This window comes from Myripristis murdjan, chromosome 14 (assembly GCF_902150065.1).
Source record: "Myripristis murdjan chromosome 14, fMyrMur1.1, whole genome shotgun sequence".
Classification (NCBI taxonomy): domain Eukaryota; kingdom Metazoa; phylum Chordata; class Actinopteri; order Holocentriformes; family Holocentridae; genus Myripristis; species Myripristis murdjan.
This window is the reverse complement of record NC_043993.1, coordinates 22,860,709-22,885,833: the sequence shown is the minus strand read 5'-3', so window position 1 is coordinate 22,885,833 and position 25,125 is coordinate 22,860,709. Positions and strand designations below refer to the sequence as shown.

The following is a 25,125-nucleotide window of genomic DNA, read 5'->3' as shown; positions in this document are numbered from 1 at the left end:
GACGAGAAATTGTATAAACATATGTATAATATTTATTCACACAAAAACCTAATTAATTTTGTATTAAAGCATACAATTTTATAGTCAAAATTTAGAAAACCTACTTAATAAAATTTCTTGTTCACTTAGGAAGAAATGGGTTCACTGGCAAATGTGTTACCATTTGATAACATGGTATTCAAAGTTGTAGTTAAGGATTGTAGTGTTTTTATTATTATAAACAGAAATATGATATATATTTTACAGCAACTAAACCACACCAATTATTCATAATAGACATGGTCAAGATTCAGTTTTACTATAATTTGGATAGAATGCAAATCTGGGATCACAAATTGCGGTCAATCCCATTTGAAAAAAAAGTATATTCCAAAAACTACACACACAGACACGGTTTTCAAGGTCATATTTATTGTTACATATAAAGCACTTATGAGTAGACATGTGCACAAGACCAAACTTAATTATTTGGCCATTGTCATAGAATACCATGAAGCTACCTGGAATGGAGATATCGTGTATATTTTGGTAATGTTGAATACAAAAGAGAAAGGAAAAACCTCAAAGCGCAAACACAAAGTTGTCTTTGAGACAAGAAGGCACAGCAGAAGCCAGGAGAGTAAAGTCAGCCTGTTCCTCATCCAGCGTAACAGACGAATAAACAAAACAAACAAAAAAACAAAGAGCCCAACACAACAAAGGCCAGACACCCCCCAAACAGCATTTACCCTGCCTTATAATCCCAAGAAACAAACAAATGACGTATAGAAGAATACAGAGAGCACATCAGGCTTGGTCAGTACTACAGTTTGACCTTATGGCTTCTGTATGAGGATATGTAGGAGTTTATGATGCCAGTTATAAGACATGCATGTACTTCATTAGGGGAGAGGGGCTGTTGAGGTGCTTTCTTTGACGCCTGCAACACCTAAACGCCCAACCTCCCAAACTACTTCTCTTTTAGCCAGGCCAAGCCATGATTCATCAGTATGGTATCAAGGAATGTGTTGCTTCGATACAATTAACATATCAGTCTGAGTAAAAATATGTAAACAACCTTGCAGCTGGAAATATGTATACGTACTAAAAAAACAAAAACAAAAACAAAAAAACAAAAACAAAACAGCATTCTTATACATTAAGAGTTTTGCATATTGAGAAGTAACATACCAGCTTGTCCTCTGCAACACAAGGCCCAGGCCCTCAGCAATTTAGTGTTACGGGCTTACTTTAAATAAGAGGACCGCACATTATTCTTCAGTAAACACCTCTGCTCAATCAAAAGAGGTGGCAGTACAACATGCACATTTTTCTGATTGCAAAACATGTCATGTTATTCTCATTCAAACATCGTTCTTCTTTCCTTCAGCTGGGGGAGCGCTTTGGAAACGCTAATGGCTTGTGGGTGGGAGTTGAGCAAGTGCCACATGAACAACACAGCCAGTCTCTTAGGCTCGCTTCATCCCCCGACCCATCAAGCAGGCGAAGACTGTCATCACCATCTTGGGCTTGACCTCCACAAGGTCTTCTGGGAGAGCGTAGACACGCGCGCCTATCTTCCTCGCCATAGAGACGGCGTATCTGGGGAGGAGGGGTAATAAAGTTGACTCGTGATACTGTTCAAACACATCTCGCTTATCTTTCTTTTGCATTGGTGGTTTTGCCATATGGCGATCTTACTTGGCATTCTCCAGCTTGTCTTCTTCGGAGAGGGTGCCCGTTTTGACCAGATCATAGCTGACGCTGCCAGGTTGGATGGCATCTATCAGGTCCAAAACTGCCAAACTGCTACTGATGTCCTTGTCCTGATGAGCCACAGAATATTACAGATTTACAGTGCAAAATATGTAACACACACACTCATTTACTGACCTCATACAAGTAAATACCATTTGAGTTATATCTCTGAGATTTAAATTAATTACAATATTAAATTAACACCAATTATTGTTATAATAAAATGAGAAATCTAGTTCATAAAGTGCATTGCAATACAATAAGCAAGTAATATCAAACCAATAATTGGTGTGAAATTTGACCTGCATCAAATTATTGTCGGATTTTGAACCAACTATGTGGATTTCACATTTTATTTCAATCTGCAATTACAGCCGTTTTCAAATAGCTCGACTCACCTTGAAGTTTTTAATCTTGGTGTCTTTGTTGGCCTCAGCCAACGTTTTGTTGACCCAGTTTACAATAATGTCATCATTTACTTTCTCTCCACTACCCAAATCCTCCAGTACATTCAGAGTGTATCTGGAAGAGTGGAGAGGAGGCACAGCTGTTATGTAAATGCAGTCAACAAGACAGTAAAAATATTGTTCACTGGTGCCCAAAGGCCAACAACAACAATTGTATATAAATATAGAAATATATATTTAACCCAGTGACAAACACAAAAAACCCACAGGGAGGGAACTTAAAGGGACAGTTCACCTAAAATACAACAAAAGATATTTCCCATTTACTCAACAATTTACTCTACTACAAACTATCCACCCAGATAGCTTCTGTGTGGTTTGTTGAGGTTTCCAGTCTGTCTCTATCATCTCTGTCTCCCAGTACCCCAACACAATGGGGCTGGATGGGTATTCTTTTGTGGAGCTCAAACTGTCAAAAAAATTACATGAGGAAAAACTCAAAAAAAAAAAAAAAAAAAGTGGCACCTCTCCCCAAAAAACAAAGACACGGATACTTGCTGTAATCCACAGGCCTTGGAAGCAAAGCGTTTATTTGGGAACTATTTCCTGCCGGTGAACACCAGGAAACTCTGTCTCCAGTATCTGATAAACCTCACCAAATTACACACAATCACACTATTTGGATGCATGTATTGTACTAGGAGTAAGAAGGGAAATAGCCTTTTTTTGTATTCTGCGTGAACTGTTCCTTTAAGACTGTGATTAACTCTGAAAGACTCAAATGTCTCAAAATGTACTTGTTTATATCAGAATCATAAAGAACGTCCCTCCAGTGTGGCCAACATGCAACACCAAATGGACACTATCACTACCAGCGGACTGGACGTCTATATTGTTGTGCTCTGCCTAAAATTCCAAACGCTGACCATCCCACGTACGGGAGTAAAGTAAAAAGAAACCCTCCTCGCCACAGGAGCCTACATGGTTTGTGTGGTCTTAATTTGAGAAAGACCCACAAACAACACCACTGGCATGAGGTAGAGGACACCATATGTCCCAGCCGTTTCATTTCTGTCCCATTTGTTCACAGTAATTATATCATCGAATCAATCAATTTTACATTGATACACTGATATTTCAAAATCTAACACACAGCGAATTTACATGAAAAAAGTGTTATTTGGAGCCTTGTATATTTGTTTATCAATTCATAGCCTTCCACCTTAAGGCAGCTAAGACATATTTGGGTATATTTCCAACAGTGGCCTCAGATCCTCTGATAGTGATCTCCTTCAGTCCACAAGTCCTTCATAAAGACTTTTAAAGAAGCCTCAGTCAATTATAAGACAGGCTAAGACTAAGACTAAGTGACTGATTAACTGATTGGCTGGAAGACTGGATCAAATAAGTGCACTCCAAATAAATTAAGTGTGTATCTTGTGGTTTCCTCCATAACAAAAGTATTAAGACACATGCCCATCTATCTTTTCTCTTCAACTTTTTGTCACTCAAGGTGAGTAAAAGATATAAGATACATCGTTTCTGGGAGCAGTATTCCTTAAGATTAAAAAATAAAAAATAAAATTGTACTCTCCACATTAAAATCAGGTGTTTTCATTAAATTCAGTTTTGAAGCTACACTGAAGCAACAGTGTTCTCATCACCTTCTCATCAGCTGCCACACCAGGGCAAGAGTCAGGGTGGGGTTGCCATCGTTCAGGTCCTGCCCGCCGATGCCAACAAGGGAGAACTTGGCCACCGATTTGCCTAAGTCTACCGCATAGTTACAATTCTCCAACTGGGGGGGAAAAATATGATCAGGGACAGTCAGTTATTTTTTCTAGCTCTACTGTAGGAACGATTAAAAGGCATCTCTCAAGTGACAATGCTTTACCTTTTTCATGAAGCTTCCAATACTGGGGTAAGGTGGCTTGTTGACCTTGTTGTTCCAATCAACAGGGACTTTAATTTTCTCATAAAGCTGCAGGATGACCAAGGCGTCCTGCAGGTCTCTGGTAGACAACACCAAAAATATGACATCTGATAATCATTATCATCAAATAAATACAGCTACATCCGGAATGAGGCATGCTGTCAGCAAGGAAACTTGTGTGACCTCCTACTTCAGATGCAGTACGTACCCGTACAGGTGATTGACATGTGGGTTTACTCCCAGGGAATTCATCCAGTTCCTGAATGTCCTCTCTTCTCGTGTCTCACCTGGACAGCAAAGGATCAAGTGGATTAGAGGGATTTGTAACTATGTAACACATTCTCTGACAGCCACCATGGAGATAGAGAAATTCTGTGTATAAATCAAGGGCTAGACACAATATCGATATCATGATGTGACGCTAGATATTATCTGTGATTCTGGGTATCATAATACCATGAAATGATCTCATCTCTTCCTGCTTTTAAAGGCTGTGTTTACGGTGAAAGCATGCAATTTTCAGGATATTTTAATTAAGTGTTTGGAGATGATATTTTTTTGGCATTTTTGCTATATTTGATAGTGACAGAAGAGAGAAACAGGACAGGCAGGTGAGAGAGGGGGATGACATGCAGCAAAGGGCCGCGGTGTTTAGGACTCAGCCTGTTGCTTTGTGTGGTCTGCGCTCTACCGGGTGAACCACTGGGGCATCCCCGGTTTTCTTTATTTTTTTCCTGTTTTCTAGCTATTCTGATGGTTAATACCATCTGCTTGGTCATAGCCACATTACTATTGATTGTTTAGCGAAAATCTTGTGTATAAATATCTTACAAAAACACAACAGTTATCTAAAATATCTATTTAAAGATATTTGATTTTGTCTGTATTACCCAACCCCAATAAAAATGTGTTATGCTATAAGCAACATGCCATGAAATGACCTAATATCACTTCTAATACCTGTAAAAGAGTATCTTAAATAGTTGCATTCTGCTCTAGTGGGTGTAAATTACATTTTCAACCAATAAAACCTTAACAAATCCTTAAAAATCCTCTCTCATCTACCTGTCCCTTCAAATAAAATTTTGATTCTCTCCCAAACTGATATCCTATTGGTTTGCATTTGTGAATGTCCCGCCCAAACTTCCTGCTTCAACAGGAACTACACAAAGTCAAGAAAGTAAGAGTGCATTTCATGGGGTCTTTTTAGTATGCACTTAATAGTAATGTCGCTGAATTTAGCTTCACTCACATCATATCAATATTTTTCAGGTATCTGTTTTTTCTAGCCTGGCTGTTGACATTATGTGTGCACAGCCAGTTCTCCAGTGGACCTCCATGATGACACCAGATGTGCTTGCTGGCAGATTTGTGAGGCAACCCCAAGCATCCGTAGTTAAAGTTAATGGCCCAAATTAAGATCGGAGCAGCGCTAAGTCTGCCTCCTCCTCTTCCTCCTCTCTGTACCAACCTTCCAGCAATCCCCAGTCAATGTCCTCATTCTCTGGTTTGACTAGCGATGGATATTTGTTGAAGAGATTGGCCACAAAGGCAAGGTTGAGCTTGGGGTTTCCGCTGATGACATCGGCTGGGGTGACAAACTGACGGCAGCCCAGCCTGTCCGCCTGCTGCAGCATGGCTTCTGCCCTCTTCATGTCATCTTTCTCCTGAAGAACGCACAGGCCACATGTTCAGGTTGGGTACACTCTGCACAGCTTCTGTACAGTTCTTACTCAGTGGTAAAGACACTGATTTTCAATGTTCACGGCTGCTGTGTATGCACTCTATGCCAATGCACTTACACTGAAGCCTGCCATGTTGATGTCTATGCGGGGCTGGTCTTCATCTGTGCCTTTTGGGGAGATTTGGTTCAGGAGGTGGAAATATGCCCTTGAGTCCTGGAAAAAAACAGAATTCAAACACAACAGACAATTACCTTTCTACCACTGATTGCGCACAAATTTCTACCAAAAACACGGATATACAGGCACGTTGAAAAAACATGGCCCCAATCAGAAGTGGAGTACCTCAAGGTTCATTTTCGGGCCCATTTTATTTACTCTGTGTACGTTTCCAGTAGGCTCTATCTTCTGCAAACACAACTCCTTTAACTGCACACTGACGACATGCAAATATACCTTCCACTGAATCCAGGGGACTCTCACTCTCATTCTCTATTGTCTGCAGGATGTGAAATGCTGAAAAAGCTGAAACCAGCTGCTTAGGGCCAATGACACCGAAAGTCCATGCCCACGCCGGGAATCTAGGTGTCATCTTTGACTTAGCTCTGAAATTTGATAAAGAAATAAACTCTGACGTGAAAGGTTGGTATTTTCAGCTGATGAATATTGCCAAACTGAAGTCAGTCCTCTCTCCCAACCATATGAAAGCTGTTATCACCACATTAATCTCCTCTAGGCTGGATTACTGCAACTCATTGTACCTAGGTGTTGGCCAGTCCTCTTTGTCTCGCCTGCAGCTGGTGCAGACCGCTGCAGCCAGACTCCTATCTGATGCCAGATAAAGGGACAGCATTACACCGATACTAGCAACCCTGCACTGGCTTTCTGTCAAATACAGGATTGAATTTAATCTTCTTTTGTGTGTTTTAAAGCCATACATGGGCTGGCAACCCTGTATATTTCAAAACTTCTCTGCAGCTCCAAAGCTTTGAAATAGCCTCCTGCTTTGAATAAATGTTCCCCTTCCATTAACACTTTTAGGACAAAACTCATGTTTTCAGTGGCCTTGATTTTTGCACTTTAGTATTTTGTAGGCCTAATCTTTTTTTTTTTTTTTTTTTTTTTTTTGTGGTTCTTACAAGTTTTAATATTAGTTTTACATTTGTGCAACTATTTTAATATTGCCTGATATCTTATCTCTTTTTATTGCTGTTTTAAAGTTTTTCACAACCTTTTGTAGTTTTTACTACTGATTTTACTCACTGTTATTGTGCCCTTAACTATAACTGTACAACAATTCGGTAAATTCCTGTTGTTTTTCAACTTGCTATATAAATAAACTTGATTTGATTTATGTGGAGTTCCAATGAACCAAAAGCAGGCTACATGGATACAGACTTTCATAGCAATTGCAGTTTTCAAGCTTTTATATAGCTGTGATGCCATATTGCTTTTAAAATTTTGTTTTTGTTTGAGTTATTACATTTTCAATAAGCCTTCTACTTTACAGCCATGTTGAGGCCTATACTTGGTCCTGATTGGCTCCCTCACTAAAGAATTACTGAAATTCCAGAGAATCCAATCAAGTTGGTCTGTGGCATCTGAACTGGAAAGACTCCACTCAGCAGGCTTAGCTCATTTGAGTAAGAGTAGCTGCTGTCTCACAGTCAAGTCCAGCACTGTGATTGTTTTGCTTGAAAGCTTTGGCTTCAAATGTATTTAACTAATTCAAATTGGACTGTTTTTTTCCCCCCACTACTAGAGTATCGTTTACCTACTTCGACATGGGAGCATTTGTGAGGAGTCTGTATTTTGTTGCCAATCTGTTTAAGATATGCTTAGGTATTGATAATAACTTGACTGAAAAGATTTTCTTTATGAGCAAAACATTTGTCCCCATGGTGAAGGAAACTGAAGTTGTATTCAATTTCTAATGACTATCTTTTCACTAAAAACTACTACACTGCAAACTGTAAAAAAAAAAGAAAAGAGCAAAGTAAAACCTAAGCAAACAAAACAGTGAATATAGACACAACCCAGAGAATGACAGGGCAGCCCAGACCAGAGCACAGGAGGAAACGATTGTGATCCTGTTTGGTACTGCCCATGTTAGCACTGTTGTGCCAGTTTGTTTATGCAAGTGATGGCAAAGGACACCGCAGTCATGGCCACAAATGTTTTTAGGAGATGATTTGCAGGTCAAAGGAACATGTGGGCTGACAGGGTTTTCAGGATCTGTTGGTATTAAAGGTGCTTTGCATTTTTTCATTTTGCTATGCATGAACAGCCAGAGCTCTGCTGCAGGAACTTCACTGTTTTCTTTGTGCAAATTCAGTTCTGCTATGTTTTTATATAGTATAAAAGAAAGTAAGAAAGTAAGGTACTTAAAGGAATGTTTTTCTTTAGGAATGTGTTTCTTTACTTTAGTAACTCTACAAACAATAAAGCAATTAGCACATGACTTGTTTCACTTTTTTGCTGTTTTTAAATTTGTACTAATAACATTTACTGAGAGCTGATCTGCACTGGAGGCAAATAGTCAAAAGTGTTTAAGTACCAACTGCTCTAGAAAAACGTCTTCTACGTTTCCAAACCAGCATGCAACTGTATGTAGTAATCAGAGTCCACCCAGAGCATTCATCTTTGTTGGCAAGATGACTCCAGATAAAGGATGTACAGTATGTAAAATAAACTCATTCATGCTTTTACAACTGTGCAGGGATAAAGTATCTCCCAAACATCATAAACTGTAAGTGCTGCATAACAGGTTTAAGTTTACATTATTTATCAGCACTTAATAACAAGACTTTTTGCCACTTTACTTGCTACTGACATCAGCACCCAAATATCAGAGACTGAGCACTTATTAACTATGTGCATATAATTCAATTCAATTTCAATTCAATTTTATTTATTTATATAGCCCAGGATCACAAATTACAAATTCGTCTCAAAGGGCTTTACAGAAAGTACAACATCCTCTGTCCTTAGACCCTCACATCGGATGAGGAACAACTTCCTAAAAAAATATAACATGCTAATAGCTCAAACATCCAACATTCAAGGTAATCCAGAGAAAAACCTTTTCTTAACTTATAAATAAGGTCACATCTTGACAGCTGGAGTAAAGCTGGAGGTGGACATATACTTTTAGTCCTTCTTTTGGAGCTATGGAGGCTCATCTTGTGGCTTTGTAAAAACACAATCAGACACTGCGGCCTCCTTACAAAACCAGCTGACAGCTGTGTCGATACAGCCATGCAACCAGTTACTGAAGAAGCAGAAGGGAACAACTGAGAGTGTTAAATGGGCTCTAAAAATGGAAAAAAGACAGCACAAATTCTCCTGGCAAGGATCTGTGAACCAGAAGTTCGTAAAATGTCTAGCCACAAGCTTGACCAGATGCACACGCCATTTTCTTCTGGCTAACACCTCCACCAGGGGGAAACACTTTATATGGATTCATTTTTTAAGCAGTTTTCAAAAAAGCAACTGGTGCATGTAAACACAGGGTGCACAGATTGTTTTGAGTCTAATGTTGCTTTGAGATATTTATAAACTTTCATATTCCATTCATGATGAACCATGAAATCTGGTCCAGGAAAAAAGGAAGCAGGCCCACCTTGATGTCGGAGCTGAAGTTGTTGATCTTCTGCCAGCCGGCGTTCTCCAGGTGGAAGTTTGCCCAGCGCAAAAGCAGCTCCTCTGGAGAGAGCTTCATGAGGTCCTCCAGGGTTTCTCCATCTCTCAGCAGGGCTGCCAGCGCTGCCGAGCGAGGTGGAAATGATCAGTGACCCCATTTCAAAAGCTACTTGTCAACAGACCAGGAAATCCTCAAGACCAGAAAACTGTCTCAAACAAAATGTAATCAAATGAAGAGATAGTCGTGCCTCGCACCTTCGTTCCTGCTGAGCTCTATGTCAGCAAACAGACCAATCTTGATGATCTGCCACAGCAGGCCCAGCACCAGGTGGGGCTTCCCTGCTTTTAGATCTAGAGCCCCAATGTTCACCACATGACAGCCAATGGCAGAAGCAGAGTTCAAGGCCAGGTTCAGATTTTCCTGCAAGATACAAAAAAATCAGCTCGGGGAAGACTCACGTGAAAAGTTAAAACATGCAGTATTCCCATATGCTAATTTTCACTGACCTGTATTGTGAATGGTGTCAGTTTTTTCTTATTTATAGTTCTCTCATCGATAGTGTCTGGCACTGACAGGTTGATCATTTTGCTGTGGAGCCAAAGAAAACAAACACAAAAGGTTTATGAGGCATCAGATGCTGCATTCACATTGAGGCGATATGGAATAGATAAAACCCAGATGTTTACTGTTTTCAAAAGAGATATGACTGATAAATTCGCGAATTTTGGTGGAAAGTACCACCTAACACTGCAGATGGAACATGGCAAAAAAATGTAATTTTTTAACCAGCTTTTGCCTCTGATTATAGTGTCACTGACGTATGAACCGTTGACAACCCAGGCCAAAAAATGTCTGCACATCTGTGCTTGATCTTTTTGTCTCCTCTTCCATTGAAAACAGTGACTAAGCAAATGCTTTCCTCTCCTGGCTGATCATTTGAGATTCAGAAAAACTTTTCTGGGAGGGAAAATTTACTGTCAAAATCTGCCATTCCTGTTTGTTTTGTTTTGTTGCCTTCCTATTAATTTACTATTTGTTTACTCAGGAACAAAAGGCAGCTGGCAGTTGCAGCGGACTGACATTCTGTGATGGTGAATGGCATGGCTTTTTTTTTAGGCCACAGTGTGAGCATAAGTGTTACCAGATGCAGGTATTTGACATTCATACAGCTCCTGTCAGACGGGTAGCTGGGAGAGGAAGGCAGACACATTGTTGCGTTGAAGAGCAAACAGGAAGTCTCACCAGAGCACTATACCATCTCCCACCGCCTTGAAGAGGGAGTCTGACTCGGGGTCCATGGGCAGGACATGTTTGCAGTCGGGGTCGTTTTCCAGGGCAGAGTTAATCCAGTTCACAAAAGCAAATCGCTCCTCCTCTGTGAAGATAAAAATATTTAGACGCTAGTTAAGATGGCAACATGAGGAGAACAATATAATATTACAATGCCATTCATAATGGCCCATTCTGGGCAATTTCAATAGGCCATATTGTCCATTATGATTCTTCTACAGTGGAGCCATTATGGTAAATAGAGTATCTCTGTCTGCACTGCACAAGGTACAAAGTCTACCACTTATGACAAACATTAGCAGTGACTGTGGTGACACTCGGTGGGTCTTACCAGAAAAGGAGTGTTGCGTCCCTTCGCTTGACAGCTCAGACGTCCCTCCGATGGCCAGGATCCCTTCTTTTCTGTTGATGGCCTTGCGGAAACTTTTAGCAATGTCGCTGCTCTTCAAATCTTGGAAGATCTGTTAAAAAAACAAAACAAAAAAAACATGTCATATAGACTTAAGGGACCAGGTCCAATTACTATGCTACCAAAGCCTTACTTGACAGATGCTGGGATTAAGTAAATCCACAAGATTTTTGTGATTTTTGTTTAGGCCGTCTCAGTCAATACATTCATGTTTTCTTTGATTGTAGAGGAGTGACAAGTAAAAAAAAATCCAGCCACACCTTTATTTAAGAGGTGCACTTGTAGCACTGAACTGACAAAAAAATCCCATTTTAAACATTTAAAATGTAAATCTTAAAAGAGGTCTAGTGGTGCAGCTGCCCATGATGTATTTAATAGTCAAGACTGTAATAACACTAAATGGACGGAAGCCAATAATCTGGTAATCGACTGAGTGGCAATATCATTCCTGTGTGTGCCAGATGACTGTAATATAGTAAACTGTAATGACACCGTAATTGTTTTTATATTCAATGACCAATCATGTAGGCCTTCTGACAGTAATTGCACCTGATAAACTGATTTAATCAACCTAATATTCACTTCATTGTTTTATAGTTGGTGATTGTGGAAACAGATCAATATTCATTTCCACTTTTCTGACCCCTGGCCTAATTTTTCACCCAGGCAGACTTACAAAAACAGTTCAAACATATCACTTTCACAGGGAAATCAACCTAATGCCAAATAAAGACTCATCTATTGGGAAATTCTGTTGACAAGGAAAGTCTGACTAGAAGCTGTGGCCCTGAAAGCATACACTGAATCCTTTTCCATTAACTCCATTAAGCAGCCACAAAATTGCAGTTCACCTGTTTCCGGTGAACTGATTAATTGTTATCACCTTTCAGTTCTAACTATTATTATGTTGGGCATTATTTATATATTTCATGCATCGAATTTGTCTTCCCCTCTGGTCCTGTTGACCTCTCAGTCAGCGCTCGACACACACTGTCTACTCCACTAGAAGCTGATTTTAATTCATTCACTGTTGTTAGATCAGGCCTGAATAAAATCCTTTGACCATCTGCGTAAAGCCCTCAATCATCACCTCTCGCCTTTCAGTGCTGTTTGCACCTCTTATTGTCTTTGAGCTAAACAAGTTCCCGTTAACGCTCATGATATCCAAGGTTGGCAGGCAGACAGAGCAGAGCTGCTGGAGCGCCTCCTCCCCAGGATGGAGACGCAAAACTGACGTGCTTCTAGGAGGGCTGAAAAAATATTCTCAAAATCAAGTAGAAGAGAGTATAGGACTCTCTTTGAATGTACCATAAGGAAAATTCATCAAAAGTGTGAGTGATTACCAAGTGAGAATGAAGACCTGTGAGAGAGTATGCCAAAAATATTTGATTGGTTATTTAATATTTAGTTGGAATATCTAGGCATATAGCTAGAATGATGCATGGTTTTTTCCTGATACTGTTTTTGTGTTGAAACTAAAAAAAAAAAAAAAAAAAAAAAAAAAAAAAATGTGTAGCAAAAGAAAAAAAAATAAATTTAGTTTTGCTTTATTTTTCCTGTTATGTGTTGTTTGTTTATGTATTGAGGCCCAATAAACAAAAATTCAAACAGAAATAACAAAACAAGCATTTTAGAAAAATGCTAAAAGTCATATCAGGGTGTTTCTTCTATCTATTCTAATTATCTATTCTTTTATCTATCTAAGTTTTGCTGAATTCAAAGGTTCAGTGTGCTCATTAATGAGAGTGGTCCAGGACTGCAATGTTCTGTACTACATAAAAAAAACAAAAAAAAAAACAAGCCCTAAGTGTTCCCCTCTCTTTAGATTCCATATTGGTCTTCAAGCGTTCATAATTACTGTGCTGTGCACATTACTCAGTCATTTCCAGTGAGACCAGGCATTTACTAGATGTAATCTATTACAGCACAGTGTGTGTGTGTGTGTGTGTGTGTGTGCGCGTGTGCGCGTGTGTAACCATGGTTATCAAGTAGCCAAGCACAGCTACAGGCACCTACACCATACTTAGGTAATGTTGGAGAAAGGATAAGCCTAATAATTTTTGAACTGGCAACTGGCCACAACAACAAAAAGCTAACGGGACTGTAGAAAGGTGGTGTGAGTTCATATTCATCTTAACAGAGGTACACAAAGTTTAGGTGGTTTCATACAAAGCTGCTTTGACAATGTACATTCAATGTTAATAGGTCTGACACTTCCTGAACCTGAAGTTATCTTTGCTTCATCGGTGAGCTCAGCCCTGCAGATCACAATGACGTATTCAGCTTGGAACTAAGTGACTTATTTGAGCACGCTGCCACAAACAGGCACAAGGTCACTGGGTGCCAGCTTATATTTTTATGTGTGCTCTAGGTTAACCACATAGTAACCACAACAGACCATCGTGACCTTGAACACAAGATAAAGATTTCCAAAGTACTGAAAAGTGCAGAAGTGTGCAGTTTCACCTTTTTGGGTACTGAGGAAAGTATTTCTTCCAACTGATTCACTTCATTCAATTCTATGAAATCAGCTTATTATGAATTTATTTTCATAATGAAGATCAAAACATTGAGTAGAGACAAAATCCTGCAGGTCTTGCTTGATATTTCTCTATAGGTGATACAGACAACCATGGGATAAAAAACTTAGGTGCTCCATCTTTGAATGAATAATATAATTTATTACTTGAGCAAGGGAACTAAACAGACCAAGGCATACCGACTCCAAGTCTTCCTCACAGTCTCATCAGACTGCTGATGTTTGAATGCTAAACACTTCTGAAACCTGCAAAGCTGCAGATTTCGAAACAGGTTATGTATGTTTATTTATGGTTTATCTTCAGGGGGTTTGATTTTCTGAGAAACAGCAGGTGAATGCAGTAATGTTTTGCAGCTGATATGAACTTCCTGAGTGGCCAACTTTCCCATTAGCCTGCGGATGCAGCACAATAGTTATTACAAAAAAAATAAAAAAATAAAAAAAGTATGCCTCCACGGACCTGGCAAGTTGCAGTTTACGTCCATGCCTGTCCAGACTAATATTTGTAGTGAAGACTTTGAAGGAATTTAATAATGGGTATTAAGTGTATTTTTTGGCACAATGGAAGTTTTCACGATATTGACATGTATTCTTCCAGTGAATAATATCCAGTGACAAACACTTAGTTACTGTTTTTACAGATTAGTACAGAGGACTGATAGAGAGCTTCATCACATGGTGCAACAAAAACCATGTGAAGCTCGATATCAGCAAAACCAAGAGACTATAGTGGACCACCAGAGGAACAGGAGGGCCCGTGTCCTCGCTGTCATCCGGGGAAATGAGGCGACGTGAAAATGATGAGTTATGGTGTAGAATTAAGGCCAGAAAAGTGACAATTATGATGTCACAGTGATGTTGACCTTTGACCTTTTGGATGTAAAATGTAATGGCTTCATCATTTTAGACATATGTGTGAAACTTTATTAGTTAATTAATTTGTTAATTAGAGTATGAATTCTTGAGTTATGGCCAGAAATGTGTTTTGTGAGGTCACAGTGAACTTGACCTTTGACCAAGTCCAAATGGACGTTTGTGCCAAATTTGAAGAATGGGGCGGATAGATATATGGACGTACAACAGATGTACAACCCGAAAACATAATCCCTCTGGCCACGGCTGTCGCCTGCATAGAGGCATAAGTACTATAATCATCAATAAGATTGAAGAAATCCCAGATCTGGATCACCACTAAAACCTTAATGAGCTCATCTTTGGGCCAAGATCTGTCCACCAAATGTGATCCAAATCAGTTTTTTTACTTTTTAACATCTCTCTGAGACAATTCATCTCAGCAGCTAACTTCAGAGAGAACAGGCACACCCCTTCTTTTTCCTAACAGCTGTGATATCTTACAAAATAAAACAGCTGAATCTTGAAAAGCTCTTGTCATCATAAAACTATGAGAAATGCCTGAAATAGCAAGATTACAGATGAGCCCCTTACACTCCCCCAAAGCTGCATCCTAAAAAAAAAAAAAAAAAAAAAAATCAGGTATTTGAACATGGAATATTGGAGCAAGGATCTTAGACAATTATTTAAAATCATTTATTATAGCATGGCTGCACTGGAGCTTAAAAAAAAAAAAAAAAAAAAAAAAAAAAAAACTAACCGGTTTCAGCCTCTACAGATCTTCAACAGGGTTTGAGGTGAATGAACCCGGATGAGGACCTGTAGGGGTCGAAGGCCTGAAGGTTTTTTTTGCATGCATTTACTGATGATTTGTCCCTCTCCCTTTTTGAGAGCACCAGCATTTTCATTTTTTGTAAGATACTCACCCTCTGAGCACACCACCGACTCTCTTTACTCCCCCAAAGCTAATGAGTTTAACACCTGTTGGGTGAAGTTGGCCTCTGCTGACCATTAGAGCTTTACCTGAAGGTCATTTTGTATATACGGCAGATCTGCAAGGCTCACACAGCTATTCAAGAGTTAAATTCACCCACTTCTAATTGCATAGTCAGGGCTTTTCAAACACATCAGACCTGTAACAATAAATAATCTGTTAACACTTTAGTTGTTTTTATAGTCAGGAGATAAACTACTTTTCCAGAAACATATTTTTATAATCATTCAGTCCATTCCATTGCTGTGAGACATGTAAGGTATGAAAAAAAATGTGGCTGTGGTCATCTTTGGTAGCAGAGCAGACCAAGCTTCATACCATGACACAGTGCATTTCAGTTCCAAAAATGAAGAAAACACACAGCTAGGTTTTGTTCAGGCCTCCTGGAGCTGCGTTTTGACATTTTGAATCCTGCTGCAGCCTTGTAGCAGAGGCTGCCGCTGTAAATTACTGTTCTCTCATCACTGCCGAAACAAAATACTGGAACTCACACCACTTTGCTGACCTCATTTCCTCGTTCAACTAGTGTGTGTGTGTGTGTGCGTGTGTGTGGGTGAGTGTGTGTCTGTGGGTGTGGAGGGAGGGGGTCAAATCTATTGTGCATGCACTGAGCACTCAACTGCTAAAAGCTGCTTCACATAGCGGTCCCACTCAGGAGCCAGTGGTGCTTTAGTCAGAAAAGGAAACAGAGAGCGACTCACAGGAGGAAAATCTCTGACCAAAGGTGAAAACTTGTCAAACTTGTTCTGTCGGTACCGGCTCTTAGAGAGTGACAGCACAGCACACACACCGCTCTGAGCTCCACTTTCACGTACCGAGACAAACTCGTCGAAGCTGATCTTATTATCCTTGTTGAGATCAAGCTTCTCCAGGATCCCTCGGACTTGGTATCCAGGCAAAGGGTGGTTGGACACTTTGAAGAGCTCATGGAGTTCATAGTCACAGATGAAACCGTTGTTGTCGAGATCTGCAGAAAAAGAAAAGAAAAGAAAAAAAAAAACACAGTGAGGATGATCAGACACTGGGGGGATACGGTGCTTCAGCAATTAAACAAATGCACAAGTTCTTTCCAGGTGCTCAGCTGGAGGGGCGGGGTTGGGGAGTTGTGCGTGATTTGAGGGAGTGAAACTACATTGACTAAATGCTGTGGAAGCACAGCGTTATAACAAAGAAAATAGCTGAACATAACATTTGATTTATGTGGTGACAGTGCACCAGCCTCGAGTTGGTTGATAGTTTTTTTTTTTTTTTTTACTTCTACCGCACTGCCTGGTGTACAAGGGCACACTGTATTTCTCTTATTCGGGGCTCTTTGAGCTCTACACACCCTCAACAGCGTGCGCCGTAATTACTGTACGCAGAGTGCAATGCAAAAAAGGATTACACACAAATTCATTGTATAAATGCTTGGTTCCTATTAGATGCTCCTCCCAAGCACCTCATAAAGTTCTTGTATAAAATTTCAAGGATATCCCATGGCAAAATCTAGCTACTACAAGAAAGTCCTTGAATGAAAATATTTAATCAACAACAATTATTTGTCTTTTTCCATCAGTCAAATAAAGCCAGTGCTCTCTGTGGTATTCTCTCAAATTTCTCTTCCCCATTTCCTCCCTACTGCACTTGTACTTGCTTTTTACATTTTATACTGTTTTGTTATTATACATTTTAATTTTATTTTCCTAATTATGTATTCACGTTATTGCTTAATTCCTGTTGTGCAGCACTTTGCAAAAAAAAAAAAAAAACAACTAAGTTCAGTTGAAGAAGAAAAAAGATTTGAAAGTAGGGCTGTGATGGTAAGGATTTTTTCCTACTGTGGTGAAAAAGCATCTTATCACCGTGGTTTGGTGGCTCACCATAAAACCGATGTGTCTCTGCGACTTTCCGTTGCAGAGATAGAAAAAAATCTGACACTTTCACAAAAATTTCACATATTTCAAATTGACATTTGGCCCATAAAAAGTGATGACGATAATGAGCTCAACCCCGCAGCAAGCGTCACGTAACTGCGGAATTGCGGTTATTGTCACAGCGCTAAATAACAGAATGAGACTTTTATGATCATCATTGTCTTTTCACTCAGTCAAGACAGGCAAATTCTTGAAATACATAACACAATGTCTGTTTTTTCATGATAAAAACTAGCAGATGTGGAGAGGATGCCTGCTGAGATCCAGACTAAAGAAGTTTCACCACTGCAGGGGCTCTAACAGCTATTGACCCACATGACAGAGATATTGACTTTTACTCACCAACTTTCCCAAAGGCTTCTCTCAGTTCTTCCAGCTCTTCTTTTGCAATCTTTCCTGCCATTTTCCTGTGATTGACCTGAGGTGGTCAGCCAGAGAAAGGTGGGACTGTAGGGAGAGAAAGAAAGCATCCAGTCAGGAATGTCTTGACGGGACAAGAAGGGAGGATGTCGACAAACCACATCCTCACAGGCCTCCCTTACAGACCCCCTCCTCCAACCTCATGACCTCATTTTCAAAACTCTTCCTGAAACAGTTGATCTCACAAAGTTATTTATGAGTATCCTACCAAGCACAATCTCAGTAGAAATGAGTCTCACCTGTGCAGCAGGTGAAACCACTCCCCTTCTAGTGTTTTCTAACAGGCCTTGCAAGTAAATTTATGGTTTAGCTGGTAATATGGGACTAATAACTAATCACAGAGAGCTTCTGAACCTGTGAGATTGACTATAATTGGTAGAAATAATGATACATCACTTTTTTGAATTGAACTGTTTGAGAACGAGTTTAGAAGAAGACTGAAGTCATGGAAAGGAGTCAAAGGAGGGAAACAGCTGACACAGCCGGCCTACTCTTACACCACAAATGGTTGCTGTGTATCTAATTCACAAAGCTGTGAAGGGATCTGCACCTCTAAACCTCTAGGTCACGGTCCTGCCCTGCACACCCGTCTGCCACTAAAGGCTTCTTGGCTCTCCCTACCCTGCTCATTGCTCAACACAAGCTCAACTTCTCTCACCAAATGCTGGGATGAGCGTCCCTTTCCACTCCTAAAAGCACAAGTCACTCCTCGTCTTCTGTCATCTTTTCAAGGAATACCTCATCTCACTGTCCCCCCACTGAATTACATCTTCAGTCCAAACGCTGTAAAAATCTTGGCTGATTTTTTCTTCCTGTTCCATGCATTCTTCTCTTATACGATCAGTGCATGGTTTTGTCTGTTTCACCGTATGGAAAAGGCTAGCCAAACCATTTCAGAATTTTAAAATCATTTCTTAAAAGCATATTTTAATAAAACTGCTCTCCACAAAACTTCTTAGGTTCGTAATTATTTTCCTTAGTTATTAATGCTAGTTTCTATGAAAGCTGGTGGATTTACTTTGCAAAAAACACTATACATATCAACCTAAGAGGAATATTCTCATTGCACTATAGCCCTGACCGATGCACTCCTTACTGCTGGTTCAACTGACTTAAAACATAAATAAATCGATCAATAATTTGCGGCGAGTCATTGCTGCTGCTATTAGTTTGGCTAAGCAGTGGCTGATTCTGTATCAGCTGCTACATTTGATAGGTGGGTCAAATGTTACTTTGAATCAGCTTAGTTACAGGAATCAAAGGTAAACAAGACTGAGTGATACGTGTACAATGTCAGAACCTGGAAGTACTGGTATCCATCAGAATGCCTCTTAGCCAATCAAAAAATTGACTGTGGTACAATGGTAATTTGGGTAATTAGGAAATATTTCTGAAAACTACACTTGAACTAAACTAAAAATGCCAAGAAATGGGTGACTATAGCACATAACAGCAACAAAAAATGTTTGTGTGACCTCTCTTAGCTGCATCTCATAAGTGGACACCATTTGAGACAGTGTGGGTGATGCATAAAGTGTCTCACCACCCAGACAGACTCATCTAAGCACACAAATCAAAAGCAAGGCCACAGTCTGTGTGACTCAATCTGTCACTTGTTTTCTTTACAAGGTAATCTCCTTGTTCAGAAACTACTTTCAGGCAAAGGAATCATCTCAATGTCACTTAAAAAAAAAAGGAATTCCTCGAAGCGCCTCCTTCCAATGCTCTGGTGGTGGAGGAATGCAATAAGTCTGAGCGGAGTGTGTTTCACTTTTACCAGAGGTGACGAGGCTGCGCTGCCTCACTCTGAGTCCAAGGCTGAACTGGAATGATAGCATTCCTCTCCGAGCTAAGATTTCAAACAACAGCATTCATGCCAACAACAAAAAGGTTTGGATTCCAACTAATTAAGGAACGCAGCTTTTCAAGACAAAGGACTCCTGATCTCCTGATATGCAGCACAGATTCAGTACAAAACATATCAGGCCCAGATCAGTGAGGTATAGCTCTGTCTGCCTTCCACGCTCCTACCTGAACAGAGCAATGTTATTAAAATACTAAACACCGTTACAGAAATGGATCAGGAGTCAAAATTCATCCATGTTTTATCATTCACAATTAGAGAAAATACACTGAAACATAATCATTAACGTGATAAAAGTAGATTACTATTGAATTGGTAGATTGATCCAAGGGAATTTGAGGGATGCAGCCTTTTCTAACCGCAGCAGCATCACAGGCAAACATTCAAGCCAAACAATGGACAAAAGTCAGGAAACTGCAACCTCCTGCATGAATGAAACTATTGTTTGTATTTAGGAACGATGATTCAACAGTAACCATGAGCGGACGAAGACATGACTCAGTTCATATGATCCTATTTTTTACAATCCTAAAATAGGCTATGATATTATAAAGCGATGAAAACAAACAATTAAGCAAGTTCACGCAACAAGTCAAACTAAATGACATCATGTTTGTGCTTGCATTAATACGACTGAAAGCCAAATGCAGCAGACAGTGGATTCTACGTATAACAAGGCCAAATTTGCCAATTTAATCAGGAATAACTCAGCAAACAGAGGTATTTTTTATACGTCACTCAATGAACGAGAGGACAGAGTGTTTTTCTTCCACAGGCCATTACTAAATCAGGGCAAACTAAGCTCCTGACTTAACGATTAGGAAAATGACGATGCGTGTGTTGCTATATTTAACTTTCCTCCGCAAGGATGTGAAATGAGACTGCTGAAGTCGGCCCAGCTACAATAAAGGCCTGCAAACATTACCTCATCCTGCCAACCCTTGTCACTCCCTCGACAGGGAGGGAGAGCGGGAGCAGGCGAGGGGTTAAATACGTGGAAGGCAGGGCACAGATGGCAACGACAAATGTGAGGGGTATCATTGGTGGTACAGAAGAAAAGGGGGTTTGTAATCACCATCACAAACTGGGGGCAATAAATCCTTTGTAACAGTACAGAACGAGTCCTGAGTGTCAGGCTCCCGAGACAGTTGCTGCCTTTGACAGCTGGGCTGTTTGACTGGAGAGCAACAGGAAAACCTCCTGCTCTGCTCAGCTCAATGTAACGGCAACCTCTCAAGTGGAGTAGTTCACATTTGCCTGGAAGCAGAACAATACCTCTGACAGAGTTCAAGTTCATGATTGAAATGTCAATACAAAGGCAATTTCTTAGCTGCAGCATAAGAGCACAACAGATCAGAGCGATGCTAGCATGCTGTGGGCTTACGGTCAAATTATGTAGAATGAAAACATATATGTCACCACTTTTTGTATTTCAGCTCAACTAAATTCTTAATAGGAGGAATTAAAAATTTACCAAGATGAAAAAACTCCATATCTAGTGAAAACAAAAAAAAAATCCCACAAAAGTCCCACAAACACAAGAATTTCCGAGCAGCAGCTTTAATTGCTAAGCCAAAAACAGCACGTCGACACCATTTACAATTGCCTTTGATGGATCTTTCAGTCAATTTAAAGAGAAGGGCCGATCCCAGATGGCAGAGTGAAATGTGTCGAGCCAACAGACCCCGCCCTGCCAGTGTTTCATCCACACAGCTACATGGGAAATGTGAGGCACACAAATAGATTGGGCACCCTTCCCTAGTGTGGTCAAGTTCATGTGCACACACCCAACATAGTCTGCGAAAGCATGGACATTTTCATTCCCGTCACAATCACATGCAGATGTGAAGCCAACTGCCGCACAAAAGACGGCACAACACAGCAGGCCTCCACTTCCTCCACAAGCTGTGTAGGCGAGACGAGACCGACCATGCTGACAGGTGAGGAAGGGGTGACGAAAACAAACAAGTTCAGTTTACACAACTCCAAATACATCACCAGCAGCTGCCAGCCTGCAGAATGCCCTAGTTTGTGCCGACAGTTATTATAAAAGTACACAAAGCCTGGCTATATGGCGGCTTATCTTGGAAATATTCAAACGTAAGACATATCCCTGACAATCAATAAACTTTATAGCATGAACAAAACAAGTGAACTACTCTTCACCAGCCGCAGTGTGTCACATCTAATAAAGGTGTCATCCATCACAAGGGAACGTCATTGGACAAGTTATTGAGGTCCTGCTGGAAAATAAAAGAAAAAGTTGGGCTTGGTTGTTACAACTTTGTGGCCACACCTACAACGGCTTGCTATTACTCCTTTGTGATTTGACAACACAAGCAATTACGTGTTATCCTATAAATGCTGTGTGAAGCGCAGTAGGGCGGTAAAGTGTGTAGGCCAACCACACACCGCATTGTTGGCAAGTATTCACCCCGCTGAGGTGACCCTGAATAAAATCCTAAAAGTCCCTGTGGTGCTAGGACATGACCTCTGACCTCAAATATAAGGAGAACGTCAATTAATCAATTGGAATCGATTAATCACAAAAAATTTAATTGGAAGCACTTTGCACAGAATGAATTATTTATTCTAGCTCTTACAGTGCCAAAAACAACAAAAAGTGCAGATACTCAACAAGTAATAGCTATACACCAACATTCAGATAGATCCATTACTTGTTTGTCAGTGACTTTCATGAGCTTTTTATTTTTGGTGCTGTGAAAACTGGAATAAATCATTTTTGGGATGATATCCTGGAAGACTTTCTCCATTTTTTTTTATATGTATTATTTAAGCAGCACATTATTAGTAATAACACAATAAATGAGGCACACATGACCATTGTGCTTTCCACAATCTCCTCATCATAGTTATAAATATTGTTTGAGCAGCGCCTTTTCCAAACAAAGATATAAAGGGCTTTACAACTTCATGAAACAAACCTAAGAGATATTACGATGAATACAGTCATCATGAATTGAAAAGTAACTGAAGAATACAAACAGTGTATACGACAAGACTAAAACAACAACAAAAAAAAACTGCATGAGTTAACAGGTGGACCGGCCGTAAATAGTTTGAACACTTTCTCTGCACTGAGTCGCAGCTGAAGGCACCTGTTTAAAATCCCAACAGAGCAGAAAGTGGGGCAACCTGTTCATTCGCACAGGTGTGAGTATGAGTGTGTGTCTGTGTGCACAGGGGAAATGAACATTATGATCACTCTCTCTTTCGTCTTGAATGTCTCTTCACAGAGACAGAATCAGAAATTCAATGTGTGCTTAAAAAAAAACAAACAAAAAAAAAACACCCAACACCCACATGGGCTCAATGGTTTTCAAATCTCCAAAACTCACAGATCTTACCTCAACAACTGTTAACAACACACACACACACACACACACACCACAAGTGCACATGCATACGCAGTGTGCACACTTGAATCACAGTCACAATTAATCTGAGCATTTCTTTTCCCCCTGCTAGGGATGTGCTGATGACACTTTTTTCACCGCTGATGACACAGAGCAAAACCTCGACTGTGCTTACCGAGAGCAAAATCTAAAACACACTCCTGTCTTTGAACAACCAAACAGCTGTTAAACTGTTTAAACGGAAGCACTGCCCCTCCAATTCCCAAAAATACAACACAAGCAAAACGCAGCTTTTTCCAAGAAAGACAGCAAGAGCCTGCTGAACAGTGTTATCAGGGATCAACAGCAGTGAGGCCAAGAATCAACAGAATATATAGATAAAGGCATGGATCCCACTTCAAATCCTAATTCACAGAATTCAGTACGTTACAAGTGGCTGTTTTCAATTTGACAGCATCACACAGCCCTGTTTTCAGCCCCTGTCAGGCAGTGATGTGGGTGGTTGTACACACATCAAAAAGATGCTGGACAACAAATAGCAAAAAAAGAGAAGAACCGGCACACTACAAACAACAGCCTCCACCGTCTCTGAGGAGGAAGACAATGTTTTGATCTTAAGTGGATCTTCAGCAGGTCAAATGTGTCCAAATATATTCTCAGATGCCAGATTAAGCCTAATTGTCTGTCTGTGGGAGAAATCATCCAGTCGTAAGCTGGTTTACACAGGGTGCTGCTGTTAAAAAGTGACACAAAGTACCCAAGACGGTTATTCCAACATTAAAATGATCACAAATTGTAACGCTATCAAAATAAGAGTCCAGAAAGGAGATCAGTGGAGAATCAGTCATACCAGTTAATGCATACTGAATGAAATGCCTTTAGTAACAACACATACTTGAGGGAGTGAGCTCTTTTTTAACTCAGCCGTGACACGGCGAGGGTGGAGCGCCTCTATTGAAAAGAGCACACAACATTAGTCAGAAAGTTGATGGCAACATGCAAAGCTGCAAAGCAAAGACAAATATGGCAGATCTGTCACTGTGATGAAAAGAATAAATGGTGACCTTAATGACTGGCAGGAAAAGGGCAAGAGGACTGAGGTTATCCACACACACACACACACACACACACACACACACACACACACACACACACACACACACACAGAGCATAAAAAGAGGTCCACTTGAATTTTCACCTATTCATGGGGTTGCACTGTGAAGTGGGGGCAAGGGCTCTTAACTCTCTCTCCATCGCTCTGAGTGTGTGTGTGTGTGTGTGTGTGTGTGTGTGTGTGTGTGTGTGTGTGTGTGTGTGTGTGTCATTTATACGCCACAAGTCTATTTCTAAGTGTTGTGCATGCTCTGCCTATGAGTGTGCCTCCGGTGCTAAAGCAGCGGACCGACTTCTCTGCCCCCTGTTCCTATTTCACTGCATGTTCACAAATATGTAACCTAACATTAATGCTATTAATGTAACCTCCTCTATGGACGATTTCCCCAAGAGATATCCAATGTAAAAGCTAGTCATTATTAGGTTAAAAATAGTGATTACCTTTTGGGTCTTGGCTTGAAACTTAACTTCTGCCAAAAGTTATCTGGCCACAAATTACAGGAGTCGCCTTTCTTTTCTCCCAGTGTCCCTACGAGTTGCCTGGCATCGTGAGCAGAGCAGATGAATAGGCTACAGTGAAGGTGTAGCTAAAGCTAGCCGGCTACCAGCAGACATGCAAGTTTTATAGGCAGGAAACTACTCCTCTTTACCCTTGGCACAGCTCTATCTGTCCACCCACAAAATAACGACTTCCACAGATAAGACGGACCAGAACCTGGAGGTTAAACGGATTTAAAAAGAAAAAAAAACAAACAAACAAGTGCAACAAACTATGACTGTTTGTCTCTAGTTCTTGGTCTAAGAACTTGCCAGGAAATTGCTACTCACTTTCGGGGCGCCTGAAATTCCAGACAGCGTCCAGTCGGGAGTCCTGCCTCCTCCACGTAGGGACAAGTACACAGCGGCTGGAATGTCGACCCCGCCCCGGCGGTGGCGTCACCGGCAGACCGGG

The 25,125-nt window shown here is 40.4% G+C and overlaps 1 protein-coding gene across 2 annotated transcripts; it reads right to left on the bottom strand.

Annotated features, from left to right (window-relative positions):
* Nucleotides 1-389: 389 nt before the first annotated feature.
* pls3 (plastin 3 (T isoform)) lies at nt 390-25,125 on the bottom strand. Of its 2 annotated transcripts, none has more exons than XM_030069377.1 (16): nt 25,002-25,125; nt 17,742-17,846; nt 16,302-16,453; nt 11,024-11,153; nt 10,645-10,777; nt 9,909-9,990; nt 9,657-9,822; nt 9,382-9,524; nt 5,880-5,975; nt 5,549-5,744; nt 4,286-4,364; nt 4,039-4,156; nt 3,809-3,942; nt 2,136-2,259; nt 1,681-1,805; nt 390-1,581 (listed from the first exon to the last, which is right to left on the bottom strand). In XM_030069377.1, exons 2-16 carry the CDS (start codon nt 17,800-17,802, stop codon nt 1,449-1,451), a joined length of 1,872 nt encoding a protein of 623 aa, XP_029925237.1. In that variant the 5' UTR covers nt 17,803-17,846; nt 25,002-25,125; the 3' UTR covers nt 390-1,448. The 2 variants fall into 2 exon arrangements, with proteins under 2 accessions (XP_029925237.1, XP_029925238.1); XM_030069378.1 differs by lacking the exon at nt 25,002-25,125 and adding an exon at nt 24,615-24,951.